The 24,824-nt window shown below is 45.3% G+C and overlaps 1 protein-coding gene across 1 annotated transcript in view; it reads left to right on the forward strand.

The window, feature by feature from the left end:
• Positions 1–24,520, forward strand: part of LOC135827111 (uncharacterized) — a 34,726-nt gene extending 10,206 nt beyond the window's left edge. The window contains exons 3-12 of the mRNA XM_065339636.1: positions 46–111; positions 2,933–3,210; positions 6,290–6,413; positions 7,618–7,794; positions 8,425–8,514; positions 12,628–12,960; positions 13,560–13,796; positions 18,367–18,567; positions 19,323–19,490; positions 24,004–24,520. Coding sequence (XP_065195708.1) covers positions 46–111; positions 2,933–3,210; positions 6,290–6,413; positions 7,618–7,794; positions 8,425–8,514; positions 12,628–12,960; positions 13,560–13,796; positions 18,367–18,567; positions 19,323–19,490; positions 24,004–24,245 — 1,916 coding nt within the window. The 3' untranslated portion in view covers positions 24,246–24,520. The remainder of the gene's footprint in view (positions 1–45; positions 112–2,932; positions 3,211–6,289; positions 6,414–7,617; positions 7,795–8,424; positions 8,515–12,627; positions 12,961–13,559; positions 13,797–18,366; positions 18,568–19,322; positions 19,491–24,003) is intronic.
• Positions 24,521–24,824: the final 304 nt, after the last annotated feature.

Below are 24,824 nucleotides of genomic sequence, written 5' to 3' on the forward strand. Positions count from 1 at the left end.
GAAGTGTCTTCAAAACTCAACCTGCTTTGTTCTTCTCTTCTGCAGAAAACTACTTGCCGGAGAGAACTAGTGGAGAACCTAACCATTCCATACATGCTACAGGCGAAGAGAGTGAGTCCGCATACAAATATTATGACTGATTGTATGACTATGCGTCTGTGTTTCATGTGCACACGTGTGTGTGTGTGTGTGTGTGTGTGTGTGTGTGTGTGTGTGTGTGTGTGTGTGTGTGTGTGTGTGTGTGTGTGTGTGTGTGTGTGTACTTGGTATGTGGTGTTTATGTGAGCGTACGATAATAATCTCTTTAATAATATTAATATCTTATTTCAGGATTACATAACGCTGGCGAATGCCTATCAGGGGGATCTCCTATTTGAACATGCGCATATGTGTGTGTATGATGTGCCCTAGCTCACTTATAAGTTATACACGTAGATCATGTCCATGATGCCTTTCCTCTGCACAGGCCCACCGGACTATTGTTTTTAAGATTTACATATTACTTCTGCGTATGCATTACATACTATGATCGCGCTGGCTCCAACCCTTGTCTCCTGAGCTACCCCCTCCCCCCCCCCCCCCTCCTGGGGGGTCTGCCCAGTGTTGACTCCGAGACCCACGGTCGGACGAGCTGTCCAGGCCTCACCATCACTGCCAATAAAAAATATAATAAATAAAGACGTGCATCCTGAATTACACCTACTGTAAGACCCGCAAGAGGGAAATACTAGACAGCAATATACCAGAGCACCATCCACACATCACAAACACAGTAAGACGTTTTGGAATGTTAGATCTCTATGTTTGGTTTGGCCTTTATGCCATCATTATAATACTGTCGGCCAATTTTGTGTTGCCAAGTGGGAGAAATATTTTTGAGATCTTCCTCTTTAGAGCACATCCCGCGTCCTTCAAACTAATCCAAGGCCCAGAACGTGTCATCAAAGAGTTGTAAAATTACTTCGAAGTACAATTGAGCGGACTTTAAACTAGTCCAAGCCCCTGAATGCATCAGCAAAGAGTAGTGAAGTTTTGATTGTGCAAGATTTAAGGCTTAAAGTTAAAGCACTGATCAGGCCCTTGGTAGAACACAGGTGATTGGTCGTCTCCTAGATGACGAGACAGATCTCGTTCTCAAATTATATAACACACTCAGTGTCAACCTGCATGGTCTCTTTAGGCATAAGCCGGAGAAACGAGCCATAAGACCCTCCCTGCCATGCATTATCCTATAAGGGGTGGCTGACACTTGGAACCACACTGCGCATGCAGTCTTCGCTTAATGCAGATATGCATGCCTGTTGCCGTCTCGATTTACCTACTCTCTGTCTCTGTCTTTCTTTCTCTGTCTTTCTCTCTCTCTCTCTCTCTCTCTCTCTCTCTCTCTCTCTCTCTCTCTCTCTCTCTCTCTCTCTCTCTCTCTCTCTCTCTCTCTCTCTCTCTCTCTCTCTCTCTCTCTCTCTCTCTCTCTCTCTCTCTCTCTCTCTCTCTCTCTCTCTCTCTCTCTCTCTCTCTCTCTCTCTCTCTCTCTGTCTTTCTCTCTGTCTGTCTCTCTCTGTCTCTCTCTCTCTCTGTCTCTCTCTCTCTGTCTTTCTCTCTCTCTCTGTCTCTGTCTCTGCCTCTGTCTCTCTCTCTGTCTCTCTCTGTGTCTGTCTCTCTCTCTCTCTCTCTCTCTCTCTCTCTCTCTCTCTCTCTCTCTCTCTCTCTCTCTCTCTCTCTCTCTCTCTCTCTCTCTCTCTCTCTCTCTCTCTCTCTCTCTCTCTCTCTCTCTCTCTCTCTCTCTCTCTCTCTCTCTCTCTCTCTCTCTCTCTCTCTCTCTCTCTCTCTCTCTCTCTCTCTCTCTCTCGGCATCTTTAGCAGCAAATTTCCATGAGGCAGAGAGTGAAGGACCTTCTTTTGTTCTTTTTAACCATAGCCAGCAATCGCATGTCATCACGTACATTCAAAATCAACATAATTATGCTAATCGACCTTTTTTTCAGCATCACGGTTCAAGTCCTGCTTGGAAGCGGAAGGATTTTTTCCAACCGTGCTGCGACCCACAGTTAATTGGGAACTCGTGGCCTGGCATGAGTAATACATGGATGTGGCAAATGGGATCGAGGCCTTTGGCCTCTGGTTGGTGGATCTGATCTATCCTCCCCCACCGTTTAGGAGCCGTATCTGACGCCTGATCATGGGGTGGTGGCGTCCCACGGAAGCGGAAAGGTGGTTCTTGACCAGGGAGTTGTACGACTCCTTGTTCTTGACCTGCCTGGTACGCGAACCCCGTCGAATTTTTTTCAACAAGGATGAAGCAAAGTTGGCCGAACCAAGCCCAGAGGAAGAAAATCACCCTCTCCACTTCACCATCACGATACTACGGATACTGACATAGATACGAGACGAAACAACTAACAAATCCACAAGAAAACTGTACGACCATCATCTTTGGTCTGAGAATTTCTATCACGATCAAAATTGTACGAGGAGCACTCAAAATGAGCTACAGACGTACCTTTACCACTCTCTACTCCTTTTTCAAGGCACAAAAGTCGACTCTCCACTTTCAAACCAGGAACCAGACATACCAGTGGTCCTTTTCAGCTGCTCCACGAGCGCAGGAAATGTTTACCAAGGGGCGCAGAGCAGCCACCATTCCAGAAAAAGAGCTAAAATACGAGTGAGACTGCATGCCTGAGTACATGAGTACATGCAGAAAATAGTCAATTTCAGCGTTTCTGCTCCAAACAGCAACTTCCTTCTACTAGCTACAAAGTCTACACCAAAGGATCAAACAACGACCATTTTCTTCATTTTTCTGGCAGATGGCTTCCTTGTGCTTGGCCCGGCACGCCAAAAATCACACCTCGGAGGAGTCCAAAAATGACAACTCTCAGATGTCCTCGATTGCTGGCCATGTTTCACTTGTGTTTGTCTTGTTTGCCTATAGTACCACCACAATCGGCAGCTAACCGACCAATTGCAACAGCTGCACCACCACCAACATCACCACCACCACCAACATCACCACCACCACCAATACCACAGACAGCAGCAGGAAGAGAATCAAGAACAATCTGGTGTCGTATTCTGGTACACAATGATATATTCTTAATCAAACATATCTCTTCAATCGCCCCCATACTTCAGGACATGAGGCGAGCAGGTGCCTCCCTGACACGTTTCTTTGATTCAACAGAATATTCATCGCTACGTGCTGAGATACAGGTAAAATGTTGTGTTATCCCTTGAGTAAAAATCATGAATGTTCTTTGAATGTTTCAGTCCCTTATGATATAGATAAAGTACTGTTGTGCACAAACTATTTAAGAATGTTTGTGCACCGTTGAACAAGCACATATCTATATCATAAGCGATTGGCACTGTTGTGTGTTGACGCTGGTTTGTATAGATTGGTCAATTGACATGCATTGATTAAGTCATTGTACAGTCAACCACAAGGAAGGATTGACTAGTTCCATTGTATGAATACAACGATTGATGCTAACATAATACCAGTGTTCTAGCCAAAGGCGGGTAGGGGGCACAGCCCCCCCCCCGTGAGAATGTGGCGCCATCTATAAGGCAGTTCAATGAAAATGCAGTCAATAGTCACTAACAAAGGGTTCATAAAGGCACACTTGTCTGGAGCGAAGTCTGGAATTTGCTCTCATACGTTGCAGGGATGAATTTATTGTCATATTTTTGCATAGCAGTTTCTGCTATACAAAATCACAATTGTGTAGCAGTCTTTGATTTTGATTAGCATTTTTCTCTGAAGGTTGGGTGTTTACCACATTGTCCTTCTTGAGATTGATGCCTGAAAGCCCATTTGCAAAAAAATGACTGAATCATACATGTACACGCAGATTGAGAGTGCCTGCACAACATATACTGCACTGTATGCATGTTACTTGACAGCACAGGCTAGGCATGGATAGTCTTTATGTATCGCAATTTTCTGCGAGTCACGGTGACTTTTGAGTAGCAGTTGATTGATTTTGCATCGCAAACTGCGATGCGATACAGGATAAATTCATCCCTGCGTTGCATTTTGCATGGCAAGAACATTCTTGGAAAATGGGTTACGGGGTAACTGTTTCCCCTGCCCCCCCCCCCCCTCCCACTATTATGATGTGGCTAGAACTCGGTAATACCGTGATGAACTAATCAAATAAAAATATATTTAAAGAAGTCGAGACAGTGCTAGTGACTTCACCGATGATTTTATAAGAAAGGTGTTCGCTCCCCACACCGGAGCTCACGCCTTTTAAGTTTCAGGTCAAGTCGGCAGAAAAGCGCGAGCTCCGGTATGGGGAGCGAACACCTTTCTTGAAGAATAGTTCATGAATGTGTCTGTCGATGGTCGTTAGTGAATTTACATCGAATTGTGATTAAGAGATCAAATCAATATCATGATGATTGTATTCAAACTGTGCAATAATATAATCGCCCTTGCACCTTTTTGAAATTGTAAATTTTGCAACTTTCAATCAGGACAATGTAGCACAGTTTGAACACATAATAATATTGGTTTGATCTCTCAATCACTATTTGATGTGAATTTACTGACGACCATTGAGGAAAAACGTTAATGAATTTTTCGTTAAACAACAGAACAACAAGGACAATCAAGGCTTGTTTGCTGCTACTTTAAGTTTCATGCTCACGGAATCATCAGGCAACTGTTGCCTGATGATTCCGTGAGCATGAAACTTAAAGTAGCAGCAAACAAGCCTTGATTGTCCTTGTTGTTCTGTTGTGTATTACGCTCTGCCTTTGTGGTGTTGAGCACTGTCAGCACTCTGGGTACATCCTTCGGTGAATTTTTCGTTAAATAACTTTCTTGGAGACAGGAAGCTTATCAGGGAAAGAAAACTACAAATCTCGTTGTATTTCTCGCGAAATATTTTCAGTTGCAAATATGGCATCTGGTGTGTTCTTTGTTGTCGCTTCTTTTCCTGACTTCTTCACTCAGTTTTGAGTCTCACCAGTGTCCCTGCCCTCCTACCCTTTATTTCTGTGCATATTATCAATGCTTTTTATCACTGTTTGCCGTGATGTGCTTGCCATGCCTACATGATGCCTAATCGCCATTGGGGATATACACCCGGTTTTTTCCCTCACAAATGCGTCCGTCGGCGCGAGGGGTTTTCCCGGCTGGCTCGGTCCAGGAAAATTAATCTGACACTCCCAAGTGGTTCTGCATCATGGCCTATTTCTGCTATCCACTGGCACGACTATTCTATCTGAGACACTCTGTTCTCAGTCCTTGCTTGCTTCCATACCTCACTCGTTATCCGGTTCACATCTGGCTGCGGCCAACTACCCTTCACTTTGTGTGTTGTCGCTATTGCTGTCTATGTCTCTGTGTATGCCAGTATATGTGGAGCGAGAAAAGCTATTCTTTACCATCATAATTATCATCAATAAGGACTCCGAAATTTATGAACCAGTTTTCGGGCATTCTCTTCAAATGAAATAAAAGCAACCAGAACCAATGACACATAGGGGTAAGTAGCATCACAAGGGTGGTAACCATTACAACTAGGTGATAAATTTAGCGAAGAATTTATGCACAAGGGGAGATAAGAAAAAGGGAAGAGAGAAAGAGAAGTGAGACAAGAGGAACTTAACACACACACACATACACTGTGTAAAGACAAACGCCAAATGGACACTACATTAACTAGTGGGATCAGGGGTGTCAGTAAACAACTTGAGAGAATAATAAATTTAAAATTTAAAGATATTACATTTTTCTTTTGTTTACACAAAGGTCACGGCTGGGTTGTGTAAATATTAATAGCTTCTAACACTTTCAGGTGGTGAAAGTGTAATATCTCCACACACGGTATGTCGGGAATCAAAAAATGCCTGTACGTGGGTCACTGAGTATCACATGGTACACACACGTAAAGTAAACACGGATTACGTGGGACTAAACCTCTTTTTTGTTCCAGTACCTCCTCTAATTTTGCTGTATCTTGCTTCATTTGTGGTCTTGTTGTTTTGGCTGCTGGAACTACTATTGATACTGCTACTGCTCCTGCTGCTGTGGTCGTAGATGGTGGTGGTGCTGCTGCTTCTTCCACTGTCACTGTTACTGCCGATACCACCGTTACTTCTTCTTGTCTTGCGTGCATTGTGTATTATTGGATCCTTTGGGGTATTCGACTAACATACTTCAAAATATGAGGTATGTGGTGAAGTCACTATAATTTGTCTGTCTTTGGCCACTGGCCACAATGTTAGGGCCAGAACATTGACAACCGATGAACTGTTTTGTTCTGTGCATGTATAACAGGTTGAGCTGTTGCTGAATGAGATCCTGCGCCAAGGTGAAAATGTCTACAATCATTTTGATAGGGCTCTGGAAAAATGCTATACGGATGTATATGCATCACTGTGCAGCAGAGTAACACAGCAAGGTAAGTACGAGTGTTTCTGGAATATGATTTTTGTTTTCCTCTGTTACGAAAATATACTCTGTACCAAAATGTCTACCCTCCATGTACCTTCCAGTGTTCCTCATTAAATCATGCAGACACTACAGTTTCGTGCAGTGTGTTCTCTGAAGCCAGGTCGAGCTATACCATGCCAGATTGCTCTAACTTCGGCTATAAAGAACAAATTCTCCTGCACAATGGTGTTCGTCTTGTCATGAGTCAACTGTACACTCATACCTCGTTTATCCGGGCAGTCTGGGACCGACCACTGCCTGCAACTTTGAATTGTCCATAACTCCGAATCACATACATTTTGATGGGGAAAGGCCGTAGATACGGCATAATGATGTCACTATGTCCACACAAAATGCCAAGGGAGTAGTAATATTTCCGCTGAAACTCGCCGAAAGGGTGCCCAGTAGACCAAAGTGCCCATACCTTCGGGGTCCGGATAAAATATTCGATCTTTTCATTTACTTTTGTTGGTCTTTTTCTACAATTTAATTCTCCCCACCCGATCTCCCTTTGGTGCATCCACCGAGCTATGAAGCCGAGACCTCTCGTCGGCTGAGCTTAATGGGCCTCACCACTGCCAGGGCCACCATCACACTCCATTATTCACCCCAGTGTCTGGAGATACATGGATTTGTAGAAAAACGAGGTATGAGTTTACATGTACATGTACATGCATGCCACACTAGGGATAGTGAATGCAATATCTACAGTCATGTACAGTCATGTACAATATCAAATCCTGGTCATCCCGTGTGTCCTGGCCACCCCGGGCATCCTGGTCATTCCGGGCATCCTGGTTATCCCGGGTATCCTGGTCATCACGGGTGTCCTGGCCACCTTGGGCATCCTGGTCATTCCGGGTGTCCTGGCCACCCCGGGCATCCTGGTCATCCCGGGCATCTTGGTTATCCCGGGTATCCTGGTCATCCCGGGTGTCCTGGCCACCCCGGGCATCCTGGCCACCCCGGGCATCCTGGTCATCCCGGTTGGCCACCCCTCACATCCTGGTTATCCCGGGTGTCCTGGCCACCCTGGGCGTCTTGGTCATTCCGAGCATCATACCATCAACGTAGGTACAGGATGTTTATGAAAGCAATCTTGTAGGAATGAGTATATTGTGGTCACAGGTTTTCTCTGATGAATCTCCCTTCCGTTTTTCTGTGTGTTACAGAGAGACAATTCAGAGAAGACTTGCGACAGCCAAAGGGATTTACAGATCGCATGGGCCATACAACTTTCTTTCCAGCTGGACCCAGTGGCATAGAGTCAATTACCACTGGACCTTTTCATAGCCGGAGTGGACTTGTGTATGTTCCTGGTGCGTATGTTCCTGGTGCGTATGTTCCTGGTGAGTGTTTTAAGCAGTTGAATCTAGCATGGCACATGATACGGTGCAGTCCACACCCTGTACGTTAATTGAAAAGTTTGAATAGCATATCACTGACACATAATTGTGGGATGAAGAATGCGTCTGTTCTGCATTCATGCACCATGCTGGTCCATGAAATCCAACTAACTGTTACTTCTTCACTCGTGAATAGGTGGATGTATGAACAGAGCCAAGTGACAGTGCTGCAGGGTATGACAGTGATATGTCTGAATTAGCAGTTTTCATCCGTGCTTTTATAAGAACGACATGGCGCTTTTAGTGACATTGTGCATACGAATCCCCATCTAGTAGGGCGCAGTCACCCAGTAGAAGTGCGCGAGTTCGATTGGGATTAAAGAAGGAAGAGAGCATCTCAGCTTCCTCGGACCAAGACCATTCGACTCAGCACCCCGAAGACTACAACTGGTGAAAATTTGATTTTAGCCTTAACTTCCCCTTTAACACTTGGACAGGTTAATATGGAGTGTGCGGGGGACATCTTTTTAGAGGAGTATTTAGATATAACTAGCTACCTTTGTGGACAAGTTATAACTCCTCACTTATTTCACTATAATATACTGTGTGGTGTTTTGTGGGTGTGCACTGCAGCACAACGGTTTGATCCCATGCTCGTTGGAAATCGTCAACATCCATCATCAAGAGGCCAGTACGGCTACAATCCTCATGACCCAGGAGCCAGTAAGGAACTTTATTGTTTTGGATCTAGCACGTTCTATGGGATGTTAAATATGCATGTTCGTGGTGAAGCGTATTGGCAGTTTGTTAGGTTTACAGCTTTGACTATGGTAACTGGCTTTGATGAGATGATAGAGCAGGGCGGCAACAAGAGTCTGTTACACGATACTAGGATAGGCTTTTTACACAACCTTAGTCCTACATGTGCATGATTGATAATAGTGCAGCTGGGAGAATTAGTGGCTAGGACCATTGTGGTAATGTATGAAACTAATATGCAGCAGAGTCCAGGAACCTAAAAATCTTCAACTATGGGTTGGTTCTTGACTTCCATCATTACTTCAGTCTTCATCAATCAGACCGTCACATCATGACAACCTTGGGCCCCTTAAAAATAGTCCAGCTTCACAAGAACGCATGGTTGTTGTCACTTAAACATTATTTCATACATGTGTATCTCCTGGTCAAATCCAATTTTCAAGAGCTGGAATGCAAAACCCATGCCATCGCTTTTCAGGTAATGGCCAAAAGTATTCATTTTATGTGCGGTTTAATCTCAATCCAAATTTGGGTTCCAGTTTTGAAATGGTTCCAGTCAGATTTTAAAAATATGTTGGTTTGCGTTGCGCAAACCGTAGTTAACCTACATGTCACAGAGCCGCATCTTCCGCATGGAGATGCCGTCCGCGGACACGCCAAAACCGGCTAAGTCTCATACGAGCTCCGCTAAAGTTGTACGCACTGCCGGGCTCTCGCGCGGGGCCCCACGCAAGCATTCGCAACCGCGATGCGCGTACGGCATGCCGTATAAGCCACCTACCCGCCTTGGGTGCAAGCTCACCCAAGGCCACCCTCGCAAGGCAGGAACAAGTATGATTTTCTCACACCTGTCGCTTAGCGGATTTTGCATTCTACCTCTTCATTTGCTCTTCAGACTTTTTCCCATTTACCCACTTACAAACTAACTAGATGTCCAAACTAGCACGTGGAGAGCCCCATAAAATGTTTTGGGGCTCTCCATATGTTAGTTTGCACATGAAATGTGTAGGTACAGTGGGGGCGGCTTATACCAGCCTGTGTGATTTACAGGAAGCGTGAGTTTGGAAGTCTAAAGATACTGTTGAACTGTCTCTGCAGGGACTACGCCTACAAGATAGCCGAAGTTAGTGGCTAGAGTATCACGGTCCTATAACGAAAGCTCCTGGATCGAATGGTAGTCAGAGAGTTTTTCAGACTTTTCCCGTTTCACCTCTTTCAAACTAATTAATATAAACCTACCAAGCTAGAAGAGAACAGAGACAACCGGCTAGGTCATTGTTGTAACACTGCGTTCCATGCACATAGCAAAGCTAAGGCAATCCTCAGGCAACTGATAACCTGTACATCATCTAGGTCCAAATGTATACCCAGGCAGGTAGCAAAGCAAAGCGTAGCAAAGTGCGACATTAGTGTGACATTTCAAGTTATTGAGACATGGTGCGGATGGTGTCAGTTTTTTACATGGGAGGTGAAAAGGAGGGAGAGAAGGAGAGGTGACAGTCAAGTTACAGTGACGGCAGACATGCCCTGGGCCTAGTGGTGGCAGGCAGGTGACTAAGTCACACCAGTGCCGTAGTGCGAGAGGTAGAACTTATTCTGGTGTCGAAATTTTGATACCTATTTTGATTTTTTGTTGAGGAGTGTGGCTGAGTCAGCATGGATGATCTGGACCCTTTCTGCTAAGCACAGGCCACACCGTTTTGTGATGTTGTAGGTCTTTGCGCTGGTGACAATGGATCATTTAATGTTGTACTCTTTATCCTGGTCCTCCAGTGCCCACAAGTGCTTCGACACCTGCGTGCCTTTGCAGTACTTTTCGTACCTCATAGTCGTGAGGTGGTTGCCATAGCGCGTCTTGAACAGTGTCTCGCAAAGCCCGAAGTATCACTTCTCCTCTCCTGAGCTCCGTGTCGTGACGGCCGCTTGGTAGACCACCCTCTCCTGCAAACACCAGCCTTCCAAAGGGCAAGTGGGTTACGCTCGGCAGTGCATTTCTCTGCCGGTTTCCGCACGTCGGCCTGGGCCAGCACCTTCTGTTTGCTTGACACTCGCTTGTTAATCGTTTCCGTCAATTTCTGCATGATTATCGCTAGGTAGTGCGACTCAGTTTTGATGTATCTCGGTGCGTCGTTCGGTTTTCGGTACGGCTCGTAGCGGCCACTTACGAGGTTGAAGGTAATGTCAAGGAACTTGACCGTCCTCTGGTTTGTTCTGATTGTGATTCTCAACCTCGAGTCTCTGAACAGCTTCATGATAGTTTTGCGGATGGAGTCTGCCTTGTGCCCCATCATGTACTTTAATACTGCGAAGCCATCATCGCGGTACAGGCCTATGCTGCCGGCGCCGAACATATCGGCAAGACACTTCAGCAGGAACGCTCCTACCAGTTGGCACACTTCCGTGCCATCAAAGCTCCACATCATAACGTCAAGTAAATCTTCTCTGTTCTTCTTGGCCCATACCTTGTGAATAATAAGGATTTTCTGGCATGCATTATCCTATCGACCTCACGCTGCGGAATGGCTTCCCAGCCGTACTCACATTCGACAATGGCGGCCGGGCTAAGAAGAGCCAAGAGAGGAAGAGAAACATAATCTGGTACAACCCGCCATTCAGCAAATCCGTGTCTACCAGTATCGGCCAGAGGTCCCTGAAACTAGTCCGAAAGCGCTTCCCGGCATCGTCACCTCTTAGTAAATTTTTTCAACAAAAACACGGTCGAGGTCAGCTACTCTCGTGCATGCCCAATATGGCCTGCGTAATCAAGGGACACAAACAGAAGGTGCTGGCCCAGGCTGACGTGCGGAAACCGGCAGAGAAATGCAACTGCCGACCGTAACCCTCTTGCCCTTTGGAAGGCTGGTGTTTGCAGGAGAGGGTGGTCTACCAAGCGGCCGTCACGACACGGAGCTCAGGAGAGGAGAAGTGATACTTCGGGCTTTGCAAAACACTGTTCAAGACGCGATATGGCAACCACCTCACGACTATGAGGTACGAATAGTACTGCAAAAGCACACAGGTGTCGAAGCACTTGTGGGCACTGGAGGACCAGGATAAAGAGTACGACATTAGGTTGTCCATCGTCACCAGCGCAAAGACCTACAACATCACAAAAAGGTGTTGCCTTTGCTTAGCAGAAAGGGTCCAGATCATCTGCGCTGACTCAGCCACACCCCTCAACAAAAAATCAAAATAGGTATCAAAATTTCGACACCAGAATAAGTTCTACCTCTCGCGCTACGGCACTGGTGTGACTTAGTCACCTGCCTGCCACCACTAGGCCCAGGGCATGCCTGCTGTCACTGTAACTTGACTGTCACCTCTCCTTCTCTCCCTCCTTTTCACCTCCCATGTAAAAACTGACACCATCCGCACCATGTCTCACTAACTTAAAATGTCACACTAGTGCCGCGCTTTGCTACCTTTGCGCGCTTTGCTTTGCTACCTGCCTGGGTATAAATTTGGACCCTACTCAGGTTATCAGTTGTCTGAGGATTGCCTTGGCTTTGCTATGTGCATGAAATGCAGTGTTACAACAATGACCTAGCCGGTTGTCTCTGTTCTCTTCTGCCGTTGTGTTAATGCTCCATCCTTGTAGTGTTGAGCACTCTAGGTAATCCGGGAACTCTCGCTATTGTGAAATGTGAATATAAACCTAGATTAAAATAATACAGTCGAATCCACTTATAACTATCTCGCATTATAACAAATTTCGTGATGATAATTATAGTGAACCGTTGTTTGAACCCATACAAAATGGACCCTTTTTAGCAGACCCTTTTTAGCAAAATGGACCCTTTTTAGTAAACCAAGTGCGCTCATACAGTCATGGGCCACATGGCAGTCATGATTTGCTGTTTATGTAGTGCGAGTGCGTTTCTTGTATGACGAACTTCGGTTTCGCAGCCCCAATTCTCCTGCACCATGGTGTTCGTTATATCAGGAATCTACTGACACATTCGGTGTCAAATTTCGTTTAAAGGATCATCTGTATACTAGGCTAGTCAACATTTGCTGTAAAGTAAGGTTGAGTATTACAACCTCCAGGTGACACCAGGATGACTGTATTTTGTTCAGGTGTTGATGAAAGGTGGAATGCGCAAGAACGGGAGAGGATATTTCAGGAAGAGAGACTTGCTCGGCAAGATCAACTGCAGCACACGCGCGGACTTGCTGGAGTGTGGCCGCAGACACAGCATTCCGTGCCTGCTGAACCTGGGGGTCTGCGTGACCAGGATGACGATCGTCACGATGACGCACACACTGCTGCTGCATTTACCTACGAAAACCGCGAAGTTCCTTCTACACAGGGACAAAGACAAAGTGACACAAGCACTTCCAAGTCGAACGATGCATTACAAACTTGCGGCCAGTCTGGTTACAGGAGTCCTATTCATCTGGATGAAAAAGGTAGTGTGAACGAAATTAGCACTGTCATGCATGAAGATCATAAGACTCGTACAGCAGGAGAGAGGAGAATGATCCGTTTTACTTCGAAGAGAAAATTCTGAGTTTTGCAGTTTCACATGAGGACTCGTGTTACAAGCGTGAAACTCGGGATTTTGCAACGAAGTTTTCTCCTCTCTCCTTGTTGTGTGGCAAAACTCTACATTTATGCATTGTGTATTCTTCAAGCAGTGGAGCTTTTTGCTTATGAAAGTAACACAGTTCTATCCCAGAAATAACTCTTAACTGTTTTGTCAAGTGTTGTTTTACGTGGTAGCTATATGTTTACGATGAATACCAATGCCCCTGAAAGGGAAGAAACCAGGGCTTTGACCCAATGGAATATCAACCAGGCCCAGAATACAGTACCTTTCCCTCGTAGCCTCTTGTTTGGGTGCTTTGGTTCTAGCTCAACCCATGCATTGGTGATACTATCCAAGCAACACTCGATCAGTTGACCCGGTGGTGTTACATCCCTGTCTGTGATTTCATCCTTGGTGTCGGGTCAGTGCTATGAAAGTGACTGCTGCTTGTATTGCTGCTGTGCGGTCTGCTTGGTTCAGATAATGTTGACAACAATGCAGCAGCTGGTGGTACTTCTCCTCTAGCCAAGAGACACGAGCATTTGGAGCAAGCCGATGATAAGAAAACGGACTGCAGGGAGCCAGTGTCCTGGAATCCCGTGTCTAAAGTTACTGAAAAGGCCCAAGTGTCATATTCTGAAACGGCTTCATCTGGTACAGCACCACCAGTTGCAAGCAAGGTAGATGTCAGCCCCGGTACAGCTAGTGAAGGCACAGGTAAGTTCTTTTTTCATGTTCTTAGTTTGAGTTAGCAACATCTCCAAAATTGATATTGAAAAATATGCTACCTCCGACAAGCAAAACTTGGCGCTTTTTGTTTGTTTATTTTGCTCTCTCTCTCTCTCTGTCTGTCTGTCTCTCTGTCTGTCTCTTTATCTCTGTCTGTCTCTCTGTCTCTCTCTATCTGTCTCTCTCTACGTCTCTCTCTCTCTCTCTGTGTCTCTCTCTCTGTCTCTCTCTCTCTCTCTGTCTCTCTCTCTCTCTCTCTGTCTCTCTCTCTGTCTCTCTCTCCCTCTCTCTCTCCCTCTCTCTCTCTCTCTCTCTCTCTCGCTCGCTCGCGCGCGTGATGCGTCTAAGGAAAATCGCCAGGAATTTCTGCTGACAATTTTGGACTGTTTACGAGAATACCCAGCCGAAACCGTTGGAGTCCATGTGCGTGTAGAGGTGTTGAACAATTCTTATCACCGAATTCTGGAGAGTGACGGCGGAAATGACCACCCTCGACACCGTGGCTCGAGCATAGCACACAGAAGTGACATCGAGATTTGCAGAGCGATCACAGCAGAGGGTATTGCTGGAACTGAATCCGCTCTAGTCGCACCTTCGGCTGACGACAGCGACAATTCCTTTCCACAAGAAGCTGCAATCTGCAAATCAGAGGAGAGTAATTCAGAGCAACAGATCTCTCAAACATCCTTGTCGAGCAATAACACTGATAACAAGTGGTATTTTGGTGAGTCCATCTTTATTTTTGATTGTAAAGGGTGAGTTATTTTGAGTGATTTGAACTAAAAAAACGGGCCAAATTTCGCTTGTCGGAGGTAGTAGTTTGCATGTAGCACAAGTGAAACATATGGGCTGTACACATCTGGCTGCAGCAATAACTTAGCTAGAACATTCTAACAAGCGTTTCGGAGAAAGGCGTTTTAACAATGCGACAAATAGAACAATTGATATGGACATAATACCATGAAACAATGAATTGTATATTTCTAACCTACAATCATGAAGTGTAGCACTGTTTGAGCACATAAAATATTTGTTGGTCTCCTGTGATCACCATTCCAAGTAGGTTTACTGATTACCATCGAAGAAAGACGTTTGTTTGTGCATCATTTTTTATACATTTTTCAAAACCGCAATCAATAAGATGAGCTGAATCGACATGTGTTTACCGTGTTTATGCATAGTTCATATGCTGAAAGCACGTTATCATTATCGTAGTGTTGCCCTTAATTTAATTTTTCTTATAATAATAACTTTATTAGGATGACCCAAAGGCAAATCGCCTATCAAGGGGTTCACCGCGTTGAATGGCTGTGATATGACAAAGCAAAGAGGCAACCATTGTGCATGTGTGTGGGGGGGGGGGGGGGGGGAAGGGAGGGGGGGAGTTTCGAACTATGCACAGTGAAGGGATAATTGTATGTACATGTACATGACCAAGGATAGGGTGTACCGGACAAAGTTGCCATTTTTGGGAGCAACGGATTGGGAAGTACAACAGTATTGTGGTAATGAGTGCAAAATCATAAGAATTAGTTATAGAGGTTAAGGAAGAGGGATTCCCGCAGTATGAAAAGCGTATTGTTGCAAGTGTTTGCGAAAAGTTTGACGAAACAGAGGAAGAGACGTGAGTGATGTTATAGCGGGTGGGAGACGGTTCCACAGTATGCATATTTTATACAGGACGAGTTTAGAACTATGTCGGCCATGTGAACTTAGACCGCAAATTGTGTTCCATCGTTTGACACTGCACGAATAAAACACGTCGATTCAGCTCATCACGGTATAGACATGTCGATTCAGCTCATCTTATTAATTGCGGTTTTAAAATTGTTGTCTCCTCGCCGGTTGTTTAAATACATTTTTCATTTCATTATTCTTTCATGGTATTTATATATGTGTCGGCATCAATAATTGTTTTATTTATCGCATTTTGAAACGTTCTTATCATAAGTATTGACAGCAACTAACTTAGTAACGGGTGGGGGCTAGCTGAACAGATTCAAGGGAGAAGGGGCTCAAGGGACATTGGAAATTTTAAAAGATCCATTAACATTCTACTCCCCATGCTAGAGTATAGAGTAGATACACACGGGTGCAGAACGCGACACACCAAAAGACAAGAGAGTGAGTTTGGAAGAATGGAAATGTCGGGCAGAGTAGCTGGCCTCAATTAAGTGTGCGTAAACGAATTGTGTGGTCGGCCTACCGAGGGCAGGAGCTGTATATGACAAAGTGGGTTGGCCTGCGCTGAGCAAAAGCGGTTTGTGACCCATGCGAGGTGGTGGGTCGGCTTGCGTTGAGCAGGAGCGGTTTATGACCCATGCGAGGTTAATAGTAGTGTGCGAGAGGCCAGTTACAGAGGAGTGCCCGCATCCGTGTGTTTCAAAATATGTGGAGTGTAGTGTAAGAGTAAGAAATGGGATGAGGAGGGTGGGTCAGAATTTGAAAGCTGACTGCAGGCAAGGAAACTGGAAAGACAGCAAGCTCTGTTGTGCGCACAGGAAATCAGCGCATGTGCAGAGCGTGGGCATGTGATGTCTATGATACACAGCAGTATGTAGAGAGAGCAAGATCGTGCACACACGTAAGGAGGGTCATGCAACTCGTTATAAAGGCCAACAGCGAAGCAATGGTACGTAACTGTTAACAATGGTTAACTCCTACGTTAACCGAACATGTAAATTAAAAATGAAATTCAACATTTTCATTTCATGCAGAGTCAGTACATCCGTTATGCCGACTGCGAACTATACCATACCACCATCATTATAGTACATTAGAGCTTGCGGTAATGTAGGTTAACACATTGCACAAGCCACCACTTCACACGCGCTCCAGCGGCTTCCAAAGAGCCCGCAGATCCCACGCTATTCATTGATGCATGTCAAGTAACACGTACATGCACGCTGTGATGGCATGTAACATGCGTACGCCGGAACTCACCTGAACTCGCCAGCCAACCGGCAATATGCGGCTGCAGCACACATCGGAGCTTGAACCCGTAAGGGCCTTTTCACACTAGGTAAAAGAACATGAGTGCTCGCGACATCATGTACCAGGTTTGTTTGGGCTGCTTTTCACACTGCTTGACTTTGAGAACGTCATGAAACATTTTCAGGGGATTCCCCATGGTGACAGCCTACGTTACGTCACTGCCGACGGGAAAAGTTTGAAGTTACATCCGCACAAGAATTTCAAGAAATTTTGGATTCATGATCGCTCGATCGAGAAGGCGAAGGAGAAACAAAAAATCCCTTTTCACTTCTTTGTTGAAGAATGCCTCCTGTTCGTGATGATAGGCGGCGAAGAAGACTTTTGGCGTTGATCTCACGGACGAACAGGTGATGCAGGAACAGACAGCACCTGCGCTGAGCTCGATGAGCTAATGGGCCCATAGCTTGGTACGTCCGAAAACGCTTTGTGCCACAGCTTGAAGTTGCCCCACTTGGCACCTGCAGCTGCGAGATCTAAATTGCCTGGATTGCCACCACAACCAGCACCTACAGCTGCTCCGGTTTGGGTTGAAGCTGTGTACTTCTTGTAGAAATCTCTCGCCTTCGACTTGAGGTCGATTTTATTGCTGACAACCTTGAGCGAGAACTCATGCTCGTTCTTCTCCCCATATAGTTGCACAGCATACTTGTTGAGAGCCTGCACCACCTCCATCTCCCTCACTTTTCTTTTGATCATCTGACCGCCTTTCCTCCGCTGCTGCTCGCCCCACAGCTCGATCAATTTTTGTTCTAACTCATCGTTGAAGTGAACCAAAGGCATTGTTCAGGAGAGTTGAGGAAACGCTCGACCAACACGACGGCCACAACAAAAAACTCTTCACGAATGTGAAAACGGAAGAATGGCACTTTCTACAGGGGTCCTCGCTTGTCGTAAAAGGCACGTGCGCCATTTTCCACCCATTGTCGTGACGATTTTCATGAAAATGTCACTTATACGGCGTTTTTTACCTAGTGTGAAAAGGCCCTAACGCATACACCATACTTCGCGCTGGCCACATTGCAATTTCATACTTGCTTTGCTTGGGTCGTGAGAAGAACACCGGTTTGTTCCTTTCTCACCCACCCACCTCTTCCCATCTATGAATAATATTGATATCCTTGATTCAACACAGGTATCATAATTCACACAAGACAAAAATAAACAGGAGTGCTGGGCCAGCTATCTCCTCTCATCTGGCAATTATCACGGCCTTCGGCCATCACACTCATACTCCCACACTCCTGCCTCCTAACGGGCATTGCACTTCGTGCGTGGGCCGTCCACACTCCGTCCATTTCATGGACGCCCATCTCATGGGCTGCACTTTGTGCGTGAACATACATACACACTATCATACAGGCCGTCCACACTCCGCCCAGTTCATGGGTGCCCATTTCATGGGCTGCACCTCGTGCGTGGACTATCCTACATGATTATCACATGCCAGATTCGGTTGCCCAGCACTCCATGAATCCTCCATAATGTGTGCTCTCCACTGGTCTGCAATAGCGAGTGCATGCGTGTTAACCATGATTATTTTATTTTGAATTTGTTTCATCTTCAGATACTCCAGAAGCAGCAGAAGAGTACAAGGGGATTATATTGCTTACTTGTGATGTGACACAACACTCTGACAACCAATTCACTCAATTTCGGTACCAACTCAACACTTCTGACTTTCCAATGAATTTCGATCTGGATATTCTTCCCAAAGAAGACTTCACTACTGATCCATCTGATACGTTCATTAGTTCATTGCAGAAAGGTACTGTCAAGTGCTGCTGACACCTTTTTGATGACATTAATTGATTGATCAACAGATTGCTTTTCAGTCCCTCGGACCTATAAATAGTTGATGCATTGGGGATCCCGCGTACTAGTTTGTACGTGAAGTATGTGTGTACAGCGAGGGCTGCGTCCCACCAGCCTGTTTAGTTTCACAGGAAGCTTGAGTTTTGAAGTGTGAAGAACATGTTGAACAGTCAGTGCTGCTTGGGTGACAGCTAAACCATCCATGCAGCGCAGTGGCTAGAGCAGAACTGGCCTATGGCCAAGGTCCGTGGTCCCTGATTTGAGTACTGACTACTGGTGGTGACAGACAGTTCTTCCTTTTCTTCACATCGGATGCTTTCCTTTTTAGTCCTTCAGACTTGATATTGTTTTATCGTACTTGTATTACCCTTGTCATTGTCAATGTGCCAAAAAACATGTATAGTAGCAATGGCGCCAGCATTGGCTATGATCTTTGACTTGTAGCCACTTCAAGCCGATAAGAATTAGACGATGAGAATGTGTCGGCTTTTTTATTGTTCTATTTCTTCTTCATAACGAAATGACGGCAATTAACGGCCAGAGATCACTGCGTGAAAGTAAGGGACCAGCTATGAAAGGAACTGACAAGAGAGTACCTGACACAATCCATGTTCTGCGCATCAAACTCATCCGGCACCCAGCAAACAACTAAACTCAAAATCGACTAGTGCTGTCTTGTGCTTTCTTGCCTTTTCTGTGTTGATGTAGAATCTCAGCAGACGGATGCACTGATTCTTACGAGTACCGGCCGTGAGGAGGCTGACAACATGAAGGCTGCCCTGGTTGCGGCAATGGTTTCGTCCAAACTGTCACCCAATCAACACGTCCAGGTGTTTAAGCTGCCGCAGCAATGGGACACCGGCTTACTGGAGGAAGGTACGAGAGAGAGGTTTTGCAGAGTGAAAGTTCGCAATGATTTTTCACATTCCGGCTTGCAAAAATTATTTCGAACGTTCGCGTAAAATTTCTGTTTTGCAATATTTTCGCTCCCTGATCCAAGAAAGTACGTGTGCACTCGCGCTTGTTTGAGAAGTGATCTTCATCCGATTATTTGTTTGTTGCGAGTGGCGGCACTCTGAGACGAGAGCGCCTTGACTGCGTTGTCCACAGCCAGAGATTCGCAGACCAACGGGTTGGCTTGTGCCGTAATCCGGCGCATCAAAACCTGAAATAATTCCAAAAATCCATCATTGATGTATGTGACTCTGAGAAGACGAGCAGGCAGGAGATCGGAGACGGTTCCGTAGATGAAACAACACGGGCTGCCACATCTTGGGAAAGCTAGCACCCGCGGACCAAGCCAAGAGTAGAGATCAAGCGCCGTACTATGAGGATTGAGGGTGGCTCACCGTGCCCCATCGGTCCGCGATGCGCAAAAAAATACTGCAAAAGTTTGTTTCGCGTTTCCTGCAACTTTCGCGTTCAAAACTGCAAACGTTCGCTCTGCAAAACCTCTGTACTGTTTCTGGCAGTGACCTGAATACTTCTGTATTGTGAGCAGTGGTGACGCCACTCACTATAATTATTGGTAATGATGTCACCACTATGGCAGCATGATATGCAATGATGTCCATACTCCCTATATCTTGTGTGATAACTGACGCCATGTAGCAAAGGAATAGAAACAGTGATTGAAGGTACCGGTGTGTTTTGCATTTTTTTATTCTTTACACACTCACAACTAGCGGCTTGTGTTGATTTCCAGATGCTCTGATGCTACGGAAAAAAATTATTTTAAATGAAGTGATATCAGTCAATTGACAAACCAGTTCGCAGTGATTCATGTTTGTGAATGTGTGATGGTTGCGAAAATACTACGGCTGAATTTTAAAAATCTCCAGCAAAGGTTTCCCATTTTACACTAGGCTGCTTATGCAGTGGAGATTCGATTGTCACAATCCACACAAATCACCAAACTCATAGCCCATGTCACAGACTAACTCATACCCCATGTCACAGACTAACTCATAGCCCATGTCACAGACTAACTCATAGCCCATGTCACAGACTAACTCATAGCCCATGTCACAGACTAACTCATAGCCCATGTCACAGACTAACTCATAGCCCATGTCACAGACTAACTCATAGCCCATGTCACAGACTAACTCATAGCCCATGTCACAGACTGTCACAGAATGTCACAGACTAACTCATAGCCCATGTCACAGAATGTCACAGACTAACTCATAGCCCATGTCACAGACTGGTCACAAACTAACTCATAGCCCATGTCACAGACTGTCACAAACTAACTCATAGCCCATGTCACAGACTGTCACAAACTAACTCATAGCCCATGTCACAGACTGTCACAAACTAACTCATAGCCCATGTCACAGACTGTCACAAACTAACTCATAGCCCATGTCACAGACTGTCACAAACTAACTCATAGCCCATGTCACAGACTGTCACAAATTAACTCATAGCCCATGTCACAGACTGTCACAAACTAACTCATAGCCCATGTCACAGACTGTCACAAACTAACTCATAGCCCATGTCACAGACTGGTCACAAACTAACTCATAGCCCATGTCACAGACTGTCACAAATTAACTCATAGCCCATGTCACAGACTGTCACAGACTGTCACAGACTGCATACAGTAGCTAACTATGTACTGTTTTTAGGAAATTAGAGGCCACATGCCACGTACTGCTCTTTTCTCTCCGAAACTCAACACTTGCAAGCCAGATATGAAAGAAAGAAAAAGGTCCCTGGTTCGAGTCCCGGCGGTGTGACTGATGATTTTTTCTTTCTTTCATATCTGGCTTGCAAGTGTTGAGTTTCGGAGAGAAAAGAGCAGTACGTGGCATGTGGCCTCTAATTTCCTAAAAACTTTGAAATTCTCCGTGAAACTCGGATGTTGAGCCATAAATAAATGTAGAAAGGAAAAGGACATAAGGATACGAGTTAAGAGTCGAATGTCTCAGTACTCTTGTCAGTTGTGTGCCTAGTTATTGCACTTTCTGACTGTATATAGTATCCAGTTACAGTGATGGAGAGTTACTCTTAACTCGTATCCTTATGTCCTTTTCCTTTCTACGTTCTCCGTGAAGTCCAAATTTGAAATTGCAATTTTGTATTTGCTCGCAGTGGACATAGTTTGATGCGCTCCCCATGATATCAAGCGAATGGCCGAGGGCCCTCTTGATTGGTGTGAGTTGCCAGTATGATGCAAGCCAGATGTGGATTGATCGAAGAAGGATAGATTTACCATCACCGTGGATAAGAGTCATACTGTAGCTCGGTTGGTTAGAGCATTGCTCGCGAATAGCAAGGTCCCTGGTTCGAGTCCCGGTGGTGTGACTGATGATTTTTTCTTTCTTTCATATCTGGCTTGCAAGTGTTGAGTTTCGGAGAGAAAAGAGCAGTACGTGGCATGTGGCCTCTAATTTCCTAAAAACTGAAATTCTCCGTGAAGTCCAAATTTGAAATTGCAACTATGTACTGGACCTACTTTTGAAGTACCATCAAGTTGAGATGCAATTTTACCGTAGAGTCAACAACCTTTCCGGGAGGAACGCTGAGTCGGTATGGCAGCAATATCAACTTTTAGGCATGAAGAGTCCACAAAGGACGAAACAGTTTTGTATGCAGATTGAGTCAGTTTAGGCACACATGTATGTACAGGTCAGACCTCGCTATAACGTAATCTCTGGGGGATGGGAGTAATTATGTTATAGCGAGGTTTATGTTATAGTGAGTTGGGCACACCAATATGCAATATGTATGTCAAAATGACACTCTTCACTTACTGATTACAACTGTACTGTTTTACATACAAGTATGATGATGACTAGCAAAGATGTGTACATGTGTACAGGCTTGTCAGCAAAGGGGCGACAAGAGCCATTGTAGTGTGTGTACTTGTACATGTGAGTCGTGATGTGACAAGATTAGAGCCTATAGTATAAAAAGTAATGGGAGTAGTAAAATACCGGTATTTTACTACTCCCTGCTTCCGAGGTGGACGGCTCAGTCTCGAATTCGTCGCGAGAAGGCATGCATGCCGTGTACATAGTCATTTTTATACGAGTTTTTACGTTATGCTGAGGTCTCCGTTCGCCCGGGACCCAGCAAACAGTGCGTTATAGCGAACATTACGCTATAGCGGATTATGTTTTAGCGAGGAAATTTTGTACAGAAGTGATGCGGTTTCGGCAGGGACATTCACATTTGTACGTTATAGTGAGGTTTATGTTATAGCGGGGGTCGTTATAGCGAGGTCTGACCTGTATAAAGAGATATATTCAATCCATTGTGTTTTGCGCATGAGGTACAATGCATAACCGGTGCCTTTAAAGCGTGTATGATTTGATCAAGGGCACTACTTGTAATAGTAAGGCCACACGTTTTTATGTTTCTCGTCACCCGAAAATCTAAAATCGTATGCGAGAGGTGGAAAAATTAGAAAATGACTGAAAAATGAAAAAATTACTAAGTTATGCTAAAATCGACCTTTACACCATGTAAAATAGCATCCAAAGTTAGGGACCAGCACGTGCACATGTGCACACTGGCCTGGCCTGCGCGACACATGATGGGAGGTCGCTAGCGTTGTACGCGAGACTGACTCACCATGTACTGACTACCAGTGTGCGGATCTTTTTCAAGTTTCGGCCCACGCATGCCATGCATGCTGTGTATGCTACACAGTACAGTACACTGCATGCAGTTTTTGTTGCGCAATCGAGCTGTATGTGCACAGAAGCTCCTACCACGTACTAGTTGCTAACTAGTTAGTCAGTACACGGTAAATCAGTCTCGCGTACAACACTAGCGACCTCGCATCATGTGTCGCGCAGGCCAGGCCAGGGTGCACATGTGCATGTGCTGGTTTCCACATGCACAGTGCAGCACAGTTTTTTTTCTCCCAGACTCCTGAATCGTATGGGCGATTGGGCGCGGGTGACGAGAAACAAAGAAGTAAAAACGTGTGGCCGAATACCTTTTCTTCAGTTTTCCTTGATGGTGGACGGATATGGCCGTAAGGGCGCACCTGGCAAGGTGGCAGTAAATACATGCCTCCCCGAAAGCTCTCTCTAAGCTGAATAGTTACACTCTGGAACAGGACACTTCTTCTCACGACCGCTACCATCAGTTACGTGTGGCGATGCATAGCTTGTGGCTATATCAGATACCACTAGCCATGCATCGACTAGGCGCCATCCGCAAACTGATGGTGGTCACGGGTGGCGAGAAGTATAGGTCTGCGCCAGAGTGTAACTTTCCAGCTTAGAGAGCATGTGTGGGAAGGTGCGTAGGTGTGTATTCACCATCATATGAGTCAACCATTAGTACAGCTGCAGTGGAGTCTTCCATTTCATTCTCCCCTGATTTTCTGGGTATTTTGATTGTTATTCTTTGATTTGGCTTCTAGACTCTTCACACTGGGAAACTGTACTGAAGGACATCAGTGGAACTGTAGTTGTGAACATTGACTTGCTCAGAAATAAAGACATCAACATCCTGCAACTGAAAGCTGGCCTGCATTATTGTGGATTCACCATTTCATACTTTAAGCTGAAAGGGGACACAGCCCCAACTTCAGCAAAGAGGAGTGGAAGACGACGGCGTCTCGGAGGTTTGTCACCTTTCTGTTTCTTCTCACCTGTACTTTAGTGTTGAACCAAATGACTGTCATTCTAAACAGTTAAAAACTGTGTGAATGAGCAGGATTCGGGTGAGACCCAGTCGGACTCAGTTTTCCGCATCCGTGGGAACTCCACCACCATGTGAAATACCATATCATCAAACAATGAACTGAAACTTGTGAAGCTGGATGTGTGGTCCAACTGTACAATACAGGAAAACTTGGATGCTGTTAAACCGGAAATTTTCGGCGGTGTAATATTTTCGATATTTCCCAAAATAAACAGTTCGGTAGCACGAAAATTTCGGTAAACCAGTTTTCCAGATCCAAAAATGCACTTTGCACACTGTGTGGCAGGGCAATGTTGAATTTTAGGTCGCATTTTATTTTAGGTAAAAATTGCCTGTACCGACGAAGTTACCGAAAATAAATCTCCGCAGAAAGTTTACAGTACCTGTAAAACATCCCCTTGTCCGAGTGTGAGGTACCTCGTTGTCCCTAGCCAGGCATTGCTGGTCTTTATGTGGCGGTGAGTGGCTGGGAAGAACAGCGAAAAGCGTACAAAGCAATTATACTGTAGAAGCAGAAAAAATCGGTGGTGTAATATT

This window comes from Sycon ciliatum, chromosome 1 (assembly GCF_964019385.1).
Source record: "Sycon ciliatum chromosome 1, ocSycCili1.1, whole genome shotgun sequence".
NCBI lineage: Eukaryota > Metazoa > Porifera > Calcarea > Leucosolenida > Sycettidae > Sycon > Sycon ciliatum.